The following is a 21,376-nucleotide window of genomic DNA, read 5'->3' on the forward strand; positions in this document are numbered from 1 at the left end:
AATAATACTATTCCTTAATCTGTGATAGTTATTTTTCCTATTGCATCATCCAGTTTTCCCAGACATAGTAATATAAATATTGTTTAAACATGTTAAGATTCAAAAAGCAATAAAATTCATACAGAAATATGCCAATTTACATTTACAGTTCTTTTCCTTATAGCAAGTTTTGTCAACAGCTCTTCAAGGTTTTGGTATATCCGTATTTTATCAATGTCACAATAATTTCTTAGAGAGTAAAAATAAACTGTATGAATGTGTATGTCACCAAGCTATGTAATGTAACAAGAAATAATGTAAGTTTACAGCCACACAAAATTGCTTCTATGACACAAAGGAATGTATTGTTTTTCTGCTGTGGAACAATCCAAAGAATTACACTAATGTCTTCTTGGAGAAATCTGCCTCCTCAGCCTAGCCAAGATGCTAATGTCTCACTGAACTGGCTTTTAAAAGAGAACAGAAACATAAACCAGAGAAAAAAAATCACCTATAATCATCCCAAACTGATGAAGGACAGAAAACCAAAACTGTATCATTTGAAGCAGTGATATGCAGAACAGGAGAACACTTGGCTTAGCCAGAACTGCCACAAGCAAAGAGAATATCCTTTACCTCCTGCTAAACCTACATTAATAGCATGGGAACCCTGGAACCCTTTGCATATGATCAATCAGGGAATACATTTCAGATAAACTGGCAGGGTTTTTTTGGTTTGATTTTTCAGTTTTACACTTTAGAAAGTAAGTACCAGATGAGATTAAATAAGGGTATAATTAAGACACTATTCAAAAACCATTACACATGAATTAAGAGTACCCTCTAATGAACTATGCTATTTTTAAAAGTGGATAGAGGATATAGTGCACTGCACTTGATTTACTCTTGAAGTATGAAATTCTGGATAAATGACAACTGCACTTACATGTCAAAATACTGACTTAAGTTCTTTAGAAGGATTCTATTACCATGCAGAGTCATCAGTATACCAGACCTCTTTTCCTATAAATCTAAGCAACAAAAAAGGATGGCCTGTAATTTTCCAATTCTATCAAGATCTTTTCAAATGAAAATAAGACATGGCTAACACTCTCTCCCCTCAGCAGCATGCTTCCCTGTGGGAAAGTAGAAATATAAGACACAGTAAAACCAATAACCACTTCTTTCAGAATTCTGCATTCAGGCAACAAGTTAGTAGCAAGCTACTAAGTCCTGCTTGCAAGTTCAAAAGCTCCCCAACAAGGTCTCACAAACAGGCTGCCAATCTGAACAACAGCCACCCATTTCTTCAGAACTGTGTATGTTCAAAAGCTAACACTAGGGCACACACCTGAAATTTCCATGGACAATTTAGATCTGTGTTTAAGAATAGAAAAAACTACTGTTATTTTTACAGTATTTTTTCCTAATAAATACAACCCCCTACATCACACCACATTACTGATGAATCTGTGTACTAACATCCGATGAAATCATATTACATACAGATCCAAAGTCATCCTAAGAAAGTCAAATGACAACAGTCTATTTTCCCCATTTGTAATTTTCTTTCTATCTACTGGGAAAGGTGTCCACTTTGGACTGATGGCTGAAGCTGCAAATATTTGATCATTATTTTGAAATCACAGTTTGTCTAACCCATGCTAGAATTCAAAATTTTCTGATTAAAATTACTCATTCATGTCCAATACTGAACAAAATTTCACTATATAAACAATGCAACTCTAATATCAAAAATCCAGTCAATACTGGATCAAACAATCATAAGTGCCTTGTGCCCCATATTCACAGTAATTGGGCTGTGAACATTTACTACATTTACACTGAACTACTACCAGTGCTGCAACCCTTCATATGAAGCAAACTGAAGATCATCTGCACTTGGCCTTTCAGAAGTCACAACAAAATACAGAACACCTACTAAACAGCAAAACACAGGAGTGAAAACAGCATTACAAAGACTGTGAAATAAAAAACTCTCCTGATCAACTACTTGAAGACAAATTTTCTCCATGTGAACTTCATTCAGTGGATCGCCCTTTTGCTTTAAACATCTCTTGCACATTTCCCACAAGGTATAGTTACCACAGTTCTACTTACAGACATTCAGATGATAAACATAAAAACAAATCAGAGCATAGTAAAAATAATAACAACAACAATAATAAATCCTATACTTACATCTAATTAATATAAATAGCAATGTAGACATAATTAACTTTGGAGAAAGTTGCTGCATTTGATCAATTCATATTCCTGAACACAATAATGCTGAGTTCTTTGCCATGACACTCTGAAAAAAGTATCTAACTTTATGTACAGCAGAATGATAATTGTATAAGCTGCATCTGCAGTGTCCATTGGATATGCTGACAAATGACTGAAATCTAATTAAAAGTTATAATTCCTTTGATTTTCCTTCCAGCTAGTTTTTAAGGGAAAATAAATAACAGATGCATTTTTAAAGGAACAGAAATCTGAAGAAGAAACTCAAAAAACCCAAATTCTGGCTCAAGAATCCTGATTGCTAGAAATGTATAAACCACATTGCTGTACCATACTGCATATTAAATAGAGTTTAATTTTGTTTGAGGTAGAAACAAGAAAAATGAAGACTGAAGAGTATGAAAATTATAAGGCACTTATTTTTTTTGTGGAAGTATGTTAAATACTTAATAATTTTTGTAATAATATTAATATATTTTTGGTAAGAAACAAAAGCAGAATTCATGGTTACCATAGTTACACATACTCTTTGTTGTGTTTCAATGCCACATGATCTGATTCAAAGTAATACACATCAGGCTCTTCCTCATCCTCCTCTGCAGTGTGGGTGTTGGCACTCTCTTTGGCAGGTGGTACATATCCAGCAACAAGCCTAGACTCAGAAAGTGGCTTTCTTAGTCCATCATTCCCATGATCCCCTGTATTACTATTTTTCTCTTTTTCATTCTGTTTACTTTCTTCAGACTTTTTGGGAGATCCATTGATATTATTAATACCTATAGGTACATTCTTTTCAGTAGGACTAAGATTATTTTCCTCAACCTGTCCATTTTCTCTACAAGGAGAGTTATTTTTGGTAGGGCTACTTCTGGCAGGGGCAGCCCTTCGTGGTGAAGTTCTCAACGTGTATCTGTGTTCTTGAAGTTCCAACATATTTGTCATCTGAGCTGAAACACAGTTCAGCACTGAAGAATGTGGTTCAGGGTCACCTGAGATTGATGCACTGTCATGGTGAGTATTTAGGTTGCTATTGGTGTTTTCAGCACACTGTTCCTTAGAGGCACTGCTATCTCCTACAACATCCACCTCCTCCTCCGAATCCCTTAACAAAGATGACTGGATTTCAGAAAAGGACCCTGAAGCTGGCTCAAATGCCTGATTAGCATGCTCCTCAGGCAAGCAGTCGTTTATTGTTTTGTGGTCCTCTAACTTTACCTGTTCTTGAGAGTTTGTGCAAGGCACATAATGGTCTACAACACTGTCCTCTTTGCTGCTATTAAGCAACAACGAAGAATGGGCTAATGAGTTTCCATTTTCTGCTACTGTTTTGTCCTTGGGTGTATGGGAACCAGCACTGTTTTGCTTAGCGCTCCCATCAAGCTGACAGTCATCACAGTTAGGAGAATTTGAGTCTCTTTCACCAACTCCATTGACAGTCTGATAACCTGCAACCTCTTCAACTACTGCAGAATTATTAAACCCTTCTGCACAGACATTCACCTTTTTAACTTCCCTTTTCTCACAATCATCCAATATAAGACATCGGCAAGCTCGCTTAGTCCCCGTGGAGGCTGCATCATTGTCCGACACTAAGCTTTTATGCTCCAATGGCTCCTTCTCTCCCTTGGTGGGCAAGTCTTCCTCAGAACTGTTGGGTGCCTCTGAACGTAGACAGCGTTTAATTCTTTTCAGAACTGGTGAAACAGGTTCTGCTGTTTTTTTTTCACTATTTTCCACAGTTTGCTTATCACCATTATCCTTCTCTGAAGTGGACAGCCCTCTCTTCCTAGGGCTCACCCATGACTCCCGAGCACTCTGCTGTTTCAAATCAGTAGCTCTGCCACCGTTGCTGCCCTTCTGAGTTTGCACAGACTCTGGCCTCTTCTTTGGTGACCTGGATCGGATTTGAGGATGGGATGAGACTTCCTCCGGATGAGCAATACTCCGGTTCCTTAATGTTCTACCACAAAAATTTTCATCCAAACCATTTAAACCCACTGTAGATCTTGTAACACGAGTAGATCGAGAAGCAGCCATACTATGGCAAGTCCCTATAGTATGTTCATCATGATCCACTCACTGGGAAACCTTCAGGAAAAATGCAAACAAAACAGTCAGGAAAAAAAAAATAAATTAAAAAACACCTGGAGACACAGCAAATCTGAAGAATGTATTGTCACAGATGTACCAATGTCAAAGTGAATAAGCCCATTCAATGTATTCATACTGCTTCTTTCCGTGGTATTTCTTTAGTGCGTTAAATTTTTCCATCTCAGCTACAAAGTAGCTGACTTGGTATTTGTGGTTGTTCTGGCATTAGTACTTGTGTGAGTGTTGCTCATATTTATGCCTTATGTAAGGCTGGAATGTCCCAGTTAGGCTCTAGTTACTAAAACACACCATTTTTATGTATTGTAAATATGTTACAATGTTCTGGTATTATTATTTAAATTTGTCCGATCAAGTGAAAGGTATGAGATTGCATTCTTAATATCCCACAGTTTCCAGTTACATGGTTTCACAGACTAAGAAGTAAACCATTAAAATTGCATTTGCTCCCTCAGTTGTTGCTTAAAGGAAAAATAAATCTCTCACAAATAACAAAACAGAACTGCAATTCTAATTTAGCAGAGTCTTTAGGTCTAAAACTAATTTAGTTACATGGGTCTTGAGAAAAATTGAGTACAGATATTTGACAATTTCTCTGGGCAAGCTGTTCCAGCCCTTAAAGCAAAAAATATTTTTTCTTATACCCAGGTGGGGCCTCTCCTACTCCTGTATCACTTATGATAACAAAAGCCTGGCTCTATCAGGAATCTCCTCTGAGGTACTGGAAGGCTTTTTCCCTCTCACCTGGTGAGATGAATCATCATTCACATCAGATTTAAGCAAATTCAGACTCAAAGGTAAGTTTAAAGCATCCCATTTCAGAGTGCCCCTATTTCACACTGCAGGGTGAAATGCAGGAGTACTTGACCTGCCCAGTAGCTCAAAATAATTTTTAAGACAACTCAGTTCTTACCCTTTTATCCATTTAATCATTAAAAGTTTAATGTGTCAACCTCTGTATCACCACAAATCTGTCATAACAGCCTTGCTAATGAATAGATTCATATTTGTGCATAATGGCACAACTGCCCTTTTTCATCTACCTAAATTCCAGATTATACAAACCCGTTCAGCTGTCATATGATGTGAAGACTAAAAAATTTAAATACGGAATCAAACCTTTCACAGATTACTTAGAAATGCTGAAAAGAATAAATGAAGAAAATTGTTTCAAGCATTGTTTTTCATTTTCAGCAAAGAAGGGAAAAAAAAAGAACATAAATTCATAAATTCTCTCAAATCTACTATTTAAGGGTCAGATGGTCCTACAACAGAAGAGAGAATGGGACAAGACAAGTCCACTCTCATCCAACACAATTCTGTTAAACAATTACCCATATTTACTGCATTGTGTGTTTAGGAACTTACAATGCAAGCAGTATTTCTTAAGGAAAACAATGTATCCTAACAGTATTGCCTGGTGTAGTTCTGGACAAAACTGTAGATGAAAAGACATAATTTGGTGTACATATGGTATAGCTCTATACACAACTGTGTATGACAGCACATCATTTTGTGCAATGAAGAAAAATATAAATATAAAGTGAAAAATTCAAATGTTCTCAAAACTGCGATTTACTTGTGCTGCTACAACTCTCCTGCTTGTTAGTATTCCTGCTGCCTTAGATGAATGCCTGGAAAGGTGCAATGTTTTTATTCCTGAAAATACATCTAAAGAGATGCTGCAGCGCTAACTTTCATTCTGGGCCCATAAAATTAAGTAAGTGTGAGCTCTCCAACACACTCTGCCTTAAGAGAAAATATAAATAATACCTCAAGCAGCAAATGGTCAAACATCAGCAGGTGACTGAAGAGAGCAAAACACAATGTGCTTTCTATAATGTTTTTTACATCTATTTTCCACATGGATTAACTTGACTGCATATTCTCAGTCTTCACACACAAGCTCAATACCATCTGGAGAGTGATCTCATTTGGGGTTGAACCCAAACATGAAATACAGGGTTTATTTACATATTCCATTTCCCCATGGTTGTTCCAATTAAAGCTAGCACACATTAGAGGTGAGTAACTGACACCTCAGATCAGTAAAAATAAAATAACCTAAACCAAATTCAAATGTAAACTTTGCCTTTGGTTAGTAATTACTGCTGAGCTCAAAAGATTTTAGAAATGGTATGTAAGAGAGAAATCTTTACTGATTTGCTGATATGGTACTTTTTAAAGAAATACACCTTACATGACATGATCAGAAGTTATTATTTCCTTAGAACAAATGTAAAAAAACTTACCATTGCAAAACTAGAAGAAATGTAAACTTCTGGCATTTCATACAGCAGACTCCTACAGTACCACTCAAAAATTATCAATCATCATTGCTGATATCCATCATGTAATCCAAATACTTTACTAGCTTACGCCATCACATTAATCAGATTTTGAAAACTGTTGAGAAAAAGACAAAGATATCAATAAAACATTTAAATTACCACACTTAAAATGAAGAAGAATGCAACAGGACATATAAAGAGTAACAATTTTTTAAAGAAGAAATTATTAAAAGTGTCCTATTGAAAGAAAAATCAATATGCTTTTAAGTGATTAAGTATGTGAAATGCTAATTTAGGTTTTAAATGTAAAACTTGTCTTTCTTGGTAGTTTCTAAGCGATTCACTGTATCACACACTTAATGTGCAAGCAAATGAATCTGAAGGAGTCATGTTAGAGCGTTCAAATTTCAGAAGGTATTTGAAGAGACACAAGAAAACAAGAAGTGAAAAGTATTACTACAACTAATGAATTATGAAATGCACTGTCAAATGTATTTTATAATTAAGATACACAGTGAAAAACTCTGTTTAATTTTAATTAACTGAGCAGACCTTTAAACTCATATTGGCTCCAAATACCTGAATAACCTTCATCTATACAACAGGACCAAAATGCTTTCTAGAGTTCACATTAGACCTATTCTTCATCCAAGGAAAACAATGCATAGCACCTCATTTGTAGTGGAAGTGAAATATTTTGGATACTCAAGACAAAATACATCTATAGATCCAGAAGACACACAATGCTTTCAGTTGTCTCCCACTGGGCATCTGCGCCAATGACCAAGTTGCTACTTGAAAAAACACACCAGCAATCACATTTAATTTAAGAACATCTAGTACTAGGAAGGCACCATTAATTCACTAAAGAATAGTGGTTATTGAAGCCTTCTTAATATTCTATTCACTTCATCCAAATGTCCTTATTTTTATCTTGACAAATGATCTAAACTTCATGATCTAAAACATGAGCTGACAGGTTCCTCCATACTCTTCATTCTACACAGTTTTTATATTTAAATTACTGAAAATCGTCTTTACTTTCAACTTAGCTAGGGCTTCATACTGGTAAGAACAGAAAATTAATTCACCATTAAGTTGCCAATTCAAAATACAAACTGAGCTGCATAAGAGAAGAGATTAATTATGTCTAATTGCAGTGAAATTCAGTAACAGAAGATGTTACTACACAATGCTACACGAAGTACCATAAATTCTATTATGGAGATAACTAAATCAAATCCGGTTTCATTTATTCAGTGGGATTTCTCAATTTACCAAACAGCAGAACTATCACCATAGTAAGACAAACAAGATACAGAAGAAGGAGGCAAAGACAACCACTTGAAAACACATGTTACTCTTAATCCATATTGTTGCCTTTCCTGAAGATCCCTTTAACTGATGCATCTGGAGACACCAAAAGGATGATATAGTTTGACCAATTTTTGCAAAAGAACAACACACCCAATAGAAATACAAGCTCAGTAAGTTTAGTAAAAATGCAAAATATATTTAAACAAACATTTAAACAAAACATTTAAACAAAATGCAACAGTAAGTCAATCAGAAGGTGGCTTAATCTCATAATTTTTAATTACTTTACAAATCCTAAGTAAAGAACATATGACCAAGTTGTCACAGAAATGGCTGCAATAGTAATGTCAGTATTTTGTCAGATTTTTCACCTCATCTCTCCTGAGTTTTTTTGCCCAAAACAACCCTATTTTACTCACAGCAGGAAAGACACAACCACTGCTGTATCTATTTGCCTTTGGGGACAGCTGAAGCATTTTAGACAAAGCAAAAAGATGGTGTAAATATCAAAGAGAAGAAACCAAGGTGAGCAAAAAAGTTCTACTTAGTCAGAATTTTTTGTCTGGAAGCAGTTTGCAGGGATGGAGGAGGAAATAACAGTTAAAAAACCAGGAAATTTTAATCAGGATACAGTGAAATGAGGGCACCTTAATTATGCATAAAAACTAGAAAATAACATTCACAAGGGCTTAGCAAACAATTATATTTTTTCCCAGAAATTTCCTTGGGAAAACTGTCTTGAAAATTAACTATTATTCCTTTACATTGCATAACCAATTACAATGACATTTTTCACTTAGAACAACCACATCTTCGGTGGCAAAGAAATTCAATGGAAGACTAATTTAATGTTTTGCACACCACTCATTTTAGAAAGTATTTATGAGTTGGAATAAGGAGTGCAAGGGAACTAAATAAGCTTTTAGGTCTAAAAGCCTTCAGGGAACCACATCAACATTTATGGAAGAAAACTGGAATACTGCAACAAAGACTGAAAGTTTGAAGAGTGATTATCAGCTAAGAAACAATACACTGTGGTCTGCAGAGCCCATGAAAAATTAAGACGTTACAGGTTAAATGGAGTGTAATGCAGACAGAGCTCTGAAATAAGTAAGGGACTCTGAATCTGTCTCTCCTTGGGAAGGACCTATGTAAGAAGCCAGTGAGCAAATGTTGCTGCTGAAATCATACAGGAAATGGTCACACATTAATCAGCATGGACCATCTTCAGGGTGAGACTGAAGTTCAACGGCTTGTAGAAACTGTCTGTACATCTTGCATACAATGAAGCATTTCACAACAACATAGGATGCATTTCTGGGTATGCATTTTTGCATTTAAGAACCCTTAAACTTACTCAGCTTTAGGCAGACTCTACCAATACACACCATATTCACATCATGCTAGAATTTTTATTTAACTTAACCATAAGCCTATTTAGTAAAGTTACTGAATGCTGAACTGTGTGCTTGAAAACTTCTAGCAACAAAGGAAACATTTACATAGAGTTAAAGGCAACAGTTAAAGACAGCAGAATGAGGAAAACCCTAAATAGGCAGAATAACCTTTTTTTTCAGCATTATGTTGGTACTGTCTATCTGAGAGTCAAGTATGAGCCCAAATGTCTAAAGGAATTCAGAAACATGGATGCAGCTTCAAGTATATTCCATGTGGCCCTAAGCCAGAAAATAAGCAGACAATACCTGTACACCAGATCTGAAACCAGCAAAGCAACAGACAGCTCTACTATAACTGTGGTGGAATTACACATATGGAACTTAAGATGCATGAATTAACATTACAAACAACATTAAACAAATCAAAAAATAATTGTGTACTGGGAGTGGAGGAGAACAGGCTTTAAAGAGAAGCCTCCAAGTTGTTTGATGTCACTACTTGATGAAAGTGGGCAATATCTAAAGTCTTCCACAACAATTCAACCCTAGAAAACAGAACAGTGTGTTCATCTGATCTAGAATATAATGAATCACTTTCATACTGAAGAGAAATACTCTGTTCTCTTCTTGTTCCTCTGAGTCTCACCTAACAATCAGTGTGCTCAGTGATAATACTACAGTGATAAAAGTTCAAATTTTTCCTAGTGTTCAGATATGGTATTTGTAGAGATCTGATAGCAGGAGCACTCTCTAGTACCATACTTCAGTAAATTCCCAAATTACTTCAGAGACAATATCTGCTATTGGCAAAGATACCATTTACAAGAGCAAATGTGACACACATATATAATTGCCCAAAGTAATAAATAAAATTGGTGGATCTCTATGGTGTAAAATAGCAGCTCTTAAATTCTCTGCAGAGCAATGGAATATTACTTATAACAGTACATTTTTAAAAATTGAAAGCAGCAGCTATTTATCCAAACAGAACCTAATAATCCCTTACAGAAGTATTTCCCCAGGACAAAAAAATTAGCACCTCTGAAAAGATGAGAATCTGCACAGACACCAGATTATCAAGATTTTGGATTATCTTCATATAGAAAATACTTCATCACTTCCTAACAAAGTGTATTACTAAATTAGGGATGAATTTCATTTAACAAATTATATTCAGCAGTCTATCACATCTAGAGTATGCCAGCATCTCTTCCCACACATACTGAGTTTCACAGAACTACATTAGCAAGAAATCAGTTTTCTGGAAACAGCATTTTATTCTTCTGATTCTACATTACATCAAAACAAGCAGCACTTTCAAATAACAGAATTAACCTTCACCAAAAGACATTATGAAGATATCACTTGAAATAATATGGAACAATAAGCAGCTTAAAGCTATAACAAAAGCTTAAATGCAATAAAAATTAATAAATGTTACTGGAGTTATTCTGAGATTTTAGCTGTCTCTTTCACAGAAAGATTATATTACATATGGTCAAAATATAGTCTGTCAGAGTGAGACTACTTATATTAATCTTATATATAAAAGGCTAGTAATATTAAACAAAAAAAGTAAAAGAAAAAATAGAATAATATGAAAAAATTGTCAACAGGTTTTAAAAGCAAACAAACTAGCAAGGAAAATGTTTTACTCAAAACTAAAATTGCAAAGAACCAGAATGGATAGTTCAATATGCTATTTTTCTTCTTTAAAAGAGAGGAGTTCACTAGGGTAGACAAACCTATTCTTACATAAGAGGATAAAAATTCTTTTGAGAATCTTCTTGTGGAAAGCTATTCCTACTTCTTTCTGGAAGAAAAAAAATGTAATGGGTATGGAAAATGAATTGGTACTTAAATAATAGGATGTATGAAAACAAAAAGCTCAACCTTCTCCTAGTACTGTCTCACTCTTTCTCTAAAGCCATGAAAAAAGGTCAAACCACAAAGTTGTATGACAACGACCAGCAATGTACATCTGTTCCTTTGTACCCCTTCCACTCAGCAGTGCTATCAAAACTGCTGACAGCACTGGTATTTCTCACTCCTCTGGGCTACCTATATGAGGAAACTTACTGGGAGGATGGGTGTGATACAGGCATCACTCCTCTTCCAGCCAGACATCCCAGGGTAAGACTGCAAAATTACTTCACATAAAACTAAATATGAATTATACAAGTGTGACTTTACAGCAGAACTCTAGAAAGGCAACCACTATATCAAATTTCTTCTCTTTAAAGCCTGAAACATTTTAACGGCTTTCACTTTCTTGTATCTTGGCCAAATTAAAGTTTGTGCTGAAATTATACATTGAAGCATCTGCCTCAGACTGATATTCCCACCCTGCTGTCTCTCTCCTGAATTCTCAGTCAAAATAATTACTCATTTCTGTGCACAAATACGAAAATTATTTTAAACCCTTCTTGCTGCTTAAGACACATCTGACTGTTCCTTCAAGAAGGTTTTCTTCTTCCATATTTTGGAGTAAGAAATTGGGATTCAGCATAGAGAAGTGTTAAGCTGAGAGGAAAAATCCTGGTGGAGCTGTGATGAAGGCAGGCTGAGGGGAATGCTAAATGTGAATGCTCAGGTAAGGAGAGCAGCTACATTGGCAAAATGAGTGGATGCTGACTGGACGAAGAGACTGGAAATCCTGAAGAACTGCTAGAAGACAGATCACAACTGCGAAAAAGGAAAACTGGATTTGGGAGTAACTGGAAGGAACAGGCAGAATCTGTGATTTTACCTAGTCCCAACTCACCTACACACATCACACAGCACTCACCCCAATTATCTGTCTCAAATACCCAGGACAACTCTGACAACACAACTATTGCGGAACTATACTCTGAAATAAATCTACAAATAGGTCAGGGTTGTAAATATCATCTTTTCTTCTTTTCAGATGGCTCCAGATGAATCAATTTTTCCTGTGGGTCATATTAAAGGACAGTGTGTTGCAGCACAAGCATGGGATCACACAGCCACAACAAAAGGTGAAGATGTGAACTTTGTAAGGTGATATACACCACAGCCCCTTGGAACAACATTCTACACTTAAATGAATTACCTGGTTGTTCATCTTTATTTAGCATTTAATTTTCATTCACCTTAAATGAAAAATGCAAAAACCAAAACCGATAATTTACTACAATTTCCACTTGTCCTGAGTAAAGACAGTAGCTTTAAGTTAACACTCTTACTGAACCTACTTAACTGGCTAATATTTAGTCAACAAAGTTGCTACTGTCTGATACAATTAACTTTTTAAAAAAATTAAATCCAGACTATGTAAAAAACTTCCACATCTCAGTTAAAAAATTATGCTTAGCCTCCCTTATTGGCTGTCCCTCTATAGCCTTATCACCACACCTACCCAATCCATTTTATCATCCTAGGTGAAAGTCCCACTGTAAATTATAATATGCCTTTTTCTTGTGAAACCATTCATTTGCTAATTAGCTGTCCTGTTATCCAAAGAGTATCTCCTGTGCAAGATTACCAAACACGTGACTAACATCTTTGAGATACATTAAATCACTCAGGTTCTTGAAAAGCTCATTATAAAATTAATTACACAAGCTTAATTACAGTAACCATTTATCAAACTGTTACTCTAGGAGAAGACTTAAATCGTATTTAATCTTTTAAACACAGAACACAGTTTTATATAAATAGGAAAACTATTATTTATTCCCTGAAGAAGTTATTACAATATTCAGAAAATATCTGGCATAAAAAGACATTGCTTTTTCCCATAGGTAGGCTGCAATTTTAAGAGTTCATCAAGTACTTAATAATCCTACTAGCAGTTTACAGATGAAAAGGAACTTGATGGAGAAAATCAATGCTTTACTTTTTCTTAAAAGCCCCAGGAAAAAAAAGTTTGCTCATTTTTGTAGAATACTACACTGGAAATTACTACTCAGTCTGATTTATTTTTGGAGCAGTGACTACGAACAAGCTACCTTAAGAAGCACACTGTGAAAGTGCACATTCTATGAAATACTGTCCAGAACATATTTTTATCCCAGATGATTTTCAGTCAAGGGCATGCATTTGAAATGCAACTATTAATACAGCTTTTTATATGCAAAATCACAGCATCAGCTCCATAAGCCTCACAAGGCTGATGTACAACTCAGAGCAGCACCACACACACACACCCAGGTGCTCTGCGTAGGCTGTGCTTTGAAGCGCTACCGCATTATACTAAGGCAAATACAAACCCACAGTTTGGAAATGGGACATATGAGACATGCAACAGTTCTTATGAAACATTTTCAATGTTGTTTCAGAGTTAAAATGTTTTTGTTCTGAAATTTTCTTCAAAATTTTAAATATGCCCTCACTCCCCAAAGAAACAGAAAGTGAGAAGGCTGTTTTTCCAGCTATCTGCATTCAGGAAAACTGTTTTAACCGCTTATTTTCCATCTGATAATGCTTTTGCCTCAATGGAAGGTTTTCCCCCTATCTAGGGGATATACATTCTATAAGCAGATCAGCAGTGGGCTGGCTTTGTAGCCCTAAATGCAGCACCATCCTGCCGCATATCCCATCACACCTTCAACTTCCTGAAAAATTTCATATTCCTGCCTCTGGCCATCTCCAAACCTCAAAGATGGTGAGGTAAATTCCAACCCATACATGCACTGACTAGACTGCTTGCAAACCATCCATAGCAGGTAACTACTGGGCTCAAATCCCCCTTAGAATGGAGGCTACAATTTTTGTGAAAGCTGCAAGCTCTCTACAGTTCTGAGATGTTTACTCTCAGCTAAATTTAGGGGGGGTTGCTAAGTTGGCCTAAGGATTCAAATATTACTTAGTGACAATAGCAAACAAACAGAGGGACACCTAAACAGTTGATCTCAATCACACTCACACACTAAATGCTTAAAACATATTCTGGATATACTGGGGGAAGGGAGGGCATGCAGAACTACCCCAAAATCCATGCAGGGAAAAAAAAAAAAAAAGGCAGTTTGTCACAGCTATGGCCGTGCTGTGTCTTCTCACCCGGTGCATTTTCATACTCCAGAATTCCAGGCATCCCTCTAGGCACACCAGCTGATCCTGTGTATATAATCATAGCACCACTCAGCACCAACACACAGACGAGTTCTCACATGCAAGGGGCTTGGCAAAGTAATGGACAAGCTTATAAGCCAAGTATGCTTTAGACTTGAATTTAAACCCAGTAATAGCCTGCTACCATAGAATCACAGAATCATTTAGGCTGGAAAATACCCTTAAGATCATTGTGTCCAATTGTAAATGACTTGCCTTATGGCACTTTTTAAGAGCCCCAGCTGTTTAAAATGCTCATGTGGCTCTATTACAACTGACTTTGACATATTGATAAAATCGTATTACATGAAGTCATTTCTCTGGTGAACAGCCAGAGAAACATCTATTTTCTAAAGAAACTGTCTGAGGTGCTGCAGCTGTTGACATGTTTCAGTACTGTACTCTATGCCAGAACCTCAATATTGTGGCAGTTCTCAAAACAGTGATACCAGTAAAAAGACCCATCCCTCCTTCTGCCTTCCATACATGATGCTGTTTATTTTCATTGCCTCATGCTGCAGTTTGGTCTAATGCACAGCACAACTGCTACAGCCATATTTAGCCATACATGACAGCTTTGCCATCCCAGTCTTTCAAAGCAGTTCTGAGCAGTTCCTGCTCTGTGAGCTGGATGTCAGCATCATCGACACCAAGAATGTGCCTTTCTCTCCAGAAGTATATGAAGGCAGACAAATTTTCTCCCAGTGTGCCTGGGCATCCTGACAAAATTGCAGATATCAGCAATTGAAAATGTTTGTTCTTAGATGCTTTCCAAATTCTGCTTTGTGATTGACACTGAGCTTGTTAAGCAGAGAGGTTTCAATACACCTCTGTAGCTTGATGTTCTCACTGTATGTTCGGGCTGTAGTTATGTTTTCAGAGTAAGACAACTTTATGCACATTTCAGTCTGCTTGGCTTGGGAGTTTCCACTGGCAAGCACTGAAGGTGTTTTAAGTGTATTAGAACTACGGTTCTTAAAAGTTCCTAAAGGGCCAGTGAGCAGCTGCTTTCTGTTTTGCTGCTGTTCTGCTTTCAGGCACAGGAAACAAAACCTGCAATAAGAACACTATCATGTAGCCCCTCCTTTTAATCACAGCACATCTACTGCTAATAGAAGCCTTTATTTTAAAAATACACCAACTTTATTGTACGACTACTCCCAGTTCAACTAGTACATTATCTTCTTCTAGCTGCTACTGTTCTTATCCAACTACTTTCAGATAGGATCACTGGCCATAATTTCCTTGATTTAATAGTACATTGGTAGCCTAATTTACTTTTCTAGTCTAATATATATAATTCAAATAGAACTATGACCACATCACATGTAATTTTGTTTTCCTTGATTGCCATTCTGCTTTCCTCTCTTGCTGTGCTCAGAAGGTCTTTGCAGGCCAGCACATTCACTGATAAACAATATGCTGCTTTTTATTTCCCACAATTTCTGTGTTCTGTCTGGCCTATGCTTACAGTACCAACTGGAAATACAAAAGAAATTCTGTCTAGCCTACATTTACATTTAAAATTTCAGCCTTTTAGTTACTCTTATTTTCTCAGTATGAATATTTTTTTCATTTGAAGACTTTGGCATTAAATTTAATTAATTGCCAATGTAACTGCCCTGTAAGAATGCAGGGAGTTGTTCGTTCTTTTCCTACAGGTTTTGGCTGTTCCTGTGACCACTGGCAAAGAACCTTTAGGCTTACTCCACTTTCATTTTTCATTTAGATGCAGGCTTACTCATAGGTTTTCTAGTTCCTACAGCCCTTGCACAGTAAAAGTTCAAAGTAGTCTCATTCCCACTTTCTTGGTCTTTCAAAGGCACAAATTTATTCCCTTGAAAGACTAAGCCAGGAGAGTACAACTTTTCATACAGTACCACTACGCATCAGCTGTTTCTTCTCCAGCTATCTTATTAACGTGCTAAATATACATATTTGATAGATCTAAAATGCATTTCAAAGCATTTCTGAGACTTTACACTGTTACTCTAAACCTACCATTAACCTGTCAACACACTGCTGAAATACAACTACAGTTTACCCTACACATGCTTTTCTTTCAGATTCCTTTATTCAACTTTGTGATATAAGGAATACCCAGATATTCTGCTTTGAATTTATTGTTCTTTGGAGTTTTGTTTTGCAACACTCAGTTTATGATTTCTTGCAAGTACCTGAGAAAATTTACTTTCAAAACTATGCTCACTGTTCAAGTATAAAATGAAAGACTGCCTATGAAGTGAAAAATTTATTCTGATTCTATTACCCTGTCCCAGCGGCTGAATGCTTTATCAAGGACTTCGTAAAGATCTCTCCTGATATAGAGATGCAGCACTACATTTACAGAGCAAAAGGGACATACTTATTACTGCCTAAGCACATGAGCAGATCTGTCACCTATGCACAGAGACACTTGATTCCCTTTGCATGTTAATTGACTATTCACTTCCAAAACTTCTTCCTCATTAAATTTAAATGCAAATCAATTATGCTCAACATTATTAACTTCAAGCCTCTTTTCTCACACAGAGTAAAGCCACACGTCTCTGCAGTCAGTGCTCTGTCTCCAACAGCCGTGATAAGCAGATGGTGAGGCAAGAGCTCTGTATATAATACCATTATAGCTCCCAAATATTTTTAGCTCAGAGTCCTCCTAAGTCATATGTGATTTCTATTTATTTTCTAAACTTCAGTGAATTTTTCTTCCATGAACTTTCCTTGTCTTCCCTTGAGCTCCCATAAATTTTTAGCATTCAAGCTACCCCACTGATGGTTTTTGTAAAAAGAGAATCCTGTATTCTCATTTTTACGAATGTGTAAAAAGACCTGGGAAAAAAGAAAAGGCAAGGTTAGATACCCAATGCAACTCTCACTACAACTTAATTTTAACTCTTTCTCCATTCTGCCTTCAATTGGCTTTTTTTCTTTATTGCTTTAACTTTTTTAATTGGCAGAATAAATTTTTTGTGTTTTACTCAGAGCTCCCCCTTCTACTTCAGTTTTTCTGGCTTTGCCTAAGATACACTTTCTCAGAGATGATTTAAAAAAAAGCCTCATGGTATTATTGATGACAGAAAGCTACAACATGCATAAAGCATGCCTTTGCAACTGTAATGTCATAGATGTTGCAAATACATACACTCAGCTCTAGTAAAAAAAGATGTACGTTTGTAGTTGCATCTACGCTAATAAAACACATGAAACTTCAAGGCCTCAAACAGCATCCTGCCTTTCCTCATTTTAGTTTTCTGAAACATTTTTTCACAGATTTGACTTTCCTCTTTTGTTTCAAGACAGTAAGATTCATGACTATGGGAGTATTTAATATTTTAGGGCAAACTGACCACATTTTAGTAGAATAGCAATTAGAACATTTAACCTTTTATATAAAAATATATATGTCTGGTTATGGTATCTGAAAGTCTCAATAGTATCTATTTCCATAAATAAAAAAGAGAATCTCATTTTACCATTCCCTGCAATCACCCTGTAACATCAGGTTAAAGGACTGAAGAAACATTAAAAGGCTCTTTAAGTTCCAGGTTCAGCCACTACAGAATTTCTCAAAGCACAAGAAAAAAGGGGGGGGGGAAAAAGAGAAAAAAAAAATGTACCTTCAGCACATTTTACCACAGATTCAGGAAGAAGAAAGAAGCTGCCAGAAGGTGGGTCAGAGAGTGTGAATTATGTAGTTTCCATACCTATCCTGAGCAAACACAAGCAGATTGCCAGGGTTCAGACACTTCCCTAAATGGCCAACCCTTCACAGCAGTAAAAAACCTGCACTTGCAGTTAAGTTCCTGCTTTGTCTCTGAGCTGCACACCAGGATTGCTCACATACTGTATCAAATGACAACACGTTTAGAAACTTCTCATTTGGAGAAATTAGATAAAGCTTAGACTAAACCGTTACATTATTTACTATGGTCTTAGACATCGACTCACACAAATACAATATAAAATTGACTTCTTTCCTACTTTATCCCTCTGAAATATTCAGCTACAGAGACATATTTACTCCAAACGTTTGTCTTACAAGACCAAAACCAGTATGACCAGTAGCTTTCTGAATATGCCACAGATACAGTTTAGAGTCTTTAGAGTATGAATTTGAAAATAAGCAATAAAAGCAGTTACAAAGTCAGAAATCATAATGGTTCACTTTTGCACATTTACATTTATAAAGATATCAAGCAGAAGACTCTCTACATGGTTCTTTTTAATAATAAATCACTTACAGTTTGCCAGTGATGTCCTAAAAAAGCCTTACTGGCTCTTTCTAAGGCACAGGTTTTATGAAGTATTCTAAGGAATTTAAAGCACTATAGCAAAACAAGTACTGTACTTATTCCTTACTTAGTACCTCTGAAGAGCTGACATGAAATATTAAGGATTAACTTGACCAATGTAGTTTATGTACCATCCATAAAACTGCTTAACCTTTAAAAAAAATATTACAAAAGAAAAACCCCAACCCTGATTGCCAGTTATCTTGAAGAACATCTAAAGTTTCTGTAAAAAAGTACAAAATTATTCAGCTGTGAGCAACTGCATTACTCACAGCACAATGCTGTAGCCATAAAAGAAGAAAAATAAATACAATAAGAATATATCTCCTAGGCAGCCTTTGCTGTATCTTGAACACACGAAGTCCTCATAACTCAGTGACATGTTATCTCTCCTAGGGCAATAAACAATTAAACATTCCTTCCTTGATAACAGTAGGTAAAAAAAAAAAACCCTACATAAAACTCTTCTAGCTTTAAAAATTAAGTTTCACAGTCTGTGAGGACATACCTTTGCCATAAGATCCTAGAATTAATGGTTACTTTATCTAGTTTATCTCCTTCCTGTTCTGCATAAAGAAGCCATCCCAAATTTTGATTATTCTTATTGCCCTTTTCTGTACTAAGTCTAGCAGACAGATCAGTGTGGGATAATCATATTCGAAGCATGGCCTATGTATGTCATGGATTTTTACTGCAGAATAGTTAATATTTTAAGCCATGACCCCTTTCTATTAATACTCAACTCTATTTACTTTTTTTGACACCTAGTGAAAACTGAGTTGATGGCTTTACAGAAATGTCTATCAGAAGACTTTCCTGAGCACTAATAGCTAATTTCAAGTCAGGGTTGGGCTTTTTTGCATAAAGTTCTTTTATTCTTATGCATTACTTCATATTCCTAACAATGAGTTTCTATTTTTATACCCATTTGCTCAGTTTTGTGAATTCTTCTCACTCAAGGCAGTGGTGAAATAAAGAGTCATCAGATTTGTATCATCACTAGACTAGAGGAGGGTGTTTTTCCTGCAATCACTGTAATAATTTTACTGAAATATCACTATCAGGATTTATCAAAATTGAAATGACCATCTGCCTATTTTGGCTTAAAATGCCCCTCTTAAATCACCAGCTAAAGTGGGTGCTGCTTTCTTTCTGAGTTCTGCATGCACACAGTTTGGATTATCCTTGCTCAACTGAGGAAAACATTAAAACATTTTTTAATTGGCTCTAAGTGATAAGAAAGGAGCAACTCTGCCATGTATGTGTATTTAAACAGCCACTATGGAAATAAAAATGTAAATCCATGTGTGAGGTAACAGTCATAATTAAAAATATATTAGTGAGTCCAGGGGCTATGTCAAAGGTTACCCATTCATTGACAATGAAGATTACAAAGACAGCAAACAGCTTTTTTAGAGACTGAGCCCTCTTTCAGCATCTGACCTGATATCCTAAGGTTTTCACTGTCACTCCAAGTGGGAAACTCTCTTAAGGACCTCACAATTTTGCATCTAAACTACTGCAATGGTCCTTTCTCTGCCCCTGCTCGATTACAACTATTTAGATACTTCCCAAAAGAGCATTTCCTTCTTTAGTGTTGAGACACCACTTTCCCTTCACCTTCCTATCACAACAATCAAAACCACACCCATCTACACTCCCACTCCTTTATCAACAAGGTGGATTCACAGGTTGCTGGTGAGCCTTCAATCATTCTCTCTTTAATTCTGCAACAAGACTTCCCAGGTGAGGTTTCATTTACTGTTAAGTAATTTAATCTACAAAAAGGAGCAACCCCACTCCCCTGTAACTCTCAGGCACATCATTCCTATTTTTCCCAGCATTTGCTTTTGTATTTAATCCGATCTCACAGGGAGCTGATTTGGAAAACACAAGTCCTTACAAAAGAGTCATTTTTCTTCTAGTTTAGCTTCCTAGACAGGCTCACTGTAATGGTGAAATGAGCACAGGAGCCAGTGGAAAACAGGGCCCACAACTTTGCATTTTGGTGACAGACAGTCCTTGGATCAGGTTTGCTGTAATGTGAAGCCCTTCTCTCACGCCCTCCCTTATGCTATGTAAGCCTAAGTAGCACAGGTACTCCTCTCATCTTGGAACTCTAAACTTCCATGCTGAGGATAAAAACATTTTCTAACTTCTGCACAGGAACTAATTCCAGCAGGTTATTGTTTCCATCAATCTGTACTGCCCAGCTATAACCTGTATCATTCTGGAATTGTGAATGCTGGGGAAACACTCTTCATGTCTGTTTCCACACAGAAAAGGTCAGAGCATCATGTTTTATATATTTACATTTTCATGCTGATAAATGTTCACTTTAATATAAATCTGTTAAAATTCTATTTAAAACTTAACTGAAATCCAGCTGATGTAAGTCTTCACTAACAGAATCTGACGCACAAAAAGAGGCATCTGAGAAAAAAAAACCCTGCAAACTTTCTGTATTCTTTTTTGTTACTGATTCAAACCCCTGGGCTCTTCTTGACATCATGGAAATATGGTCAGTGAAGGTCAAAAAAGCAACAATTGTCCACACTTCAACAGAAGCTAATTCTAAGTATTAGAAAAGCAAACTTTTGTTTCAGGGCAGTTGCAGGAGTGAACCAACCAGGGAAGCCACACTACAGCCCACACAAAAGAAGGGCACGTT

At 36.3% G+C, this 21,376-nt stretch overlaps 1 protein-coding gene across 2 annotated transcripts in view; it reads right to left on the reverse strand.

The window, feature by feature from the left end:
• The window catches only part of ZZZ3 (zinc finger ZZ-type containing 3), a 56,595-nt gene that overhangs the window by 25,625 nt on the left and 9,594 nt on the right, over window positions 1–21,376 (reverse strand). For both annotated transcript variants that reach the window (XM_066325078.1, XM_066325077.1), the window contains exons 2-3: window positions 6,588–6,741; window positions 2,753–4,314 (exon numbers count right to left, since the gene is read on the reverse strand). In XM_066325078.1, the coding sequence (XP_066181175.1) occupies window positions 2,753–4,263 (1,511 nt within the window). In that variant the 5' untranslated portion in view covers window positions 4,264–4,314; window positions 6,588–6,741. The remainder of the gene's footprint in view (window positions 1–2,752; window positions 4,315–6,587; window positions 6,742–21,376) is intronic.

The sequence above is a fragment of the Sylvia atricapilla genome, chromosome 9 (assembly GCF_009819655.1).
Source record: "Sylvia atricapilla isolate bSylAtr1 chromosome 9, bSylAtr1.pri, whole genome shotgun sequence".
In the NCBI taxonomy this organism is placed as follows: Eukaryota; Metazoa; Chordata; class Aves; order Passeriformes; family Sylviidae; genus Sylvia; species Sylvia atricapilla.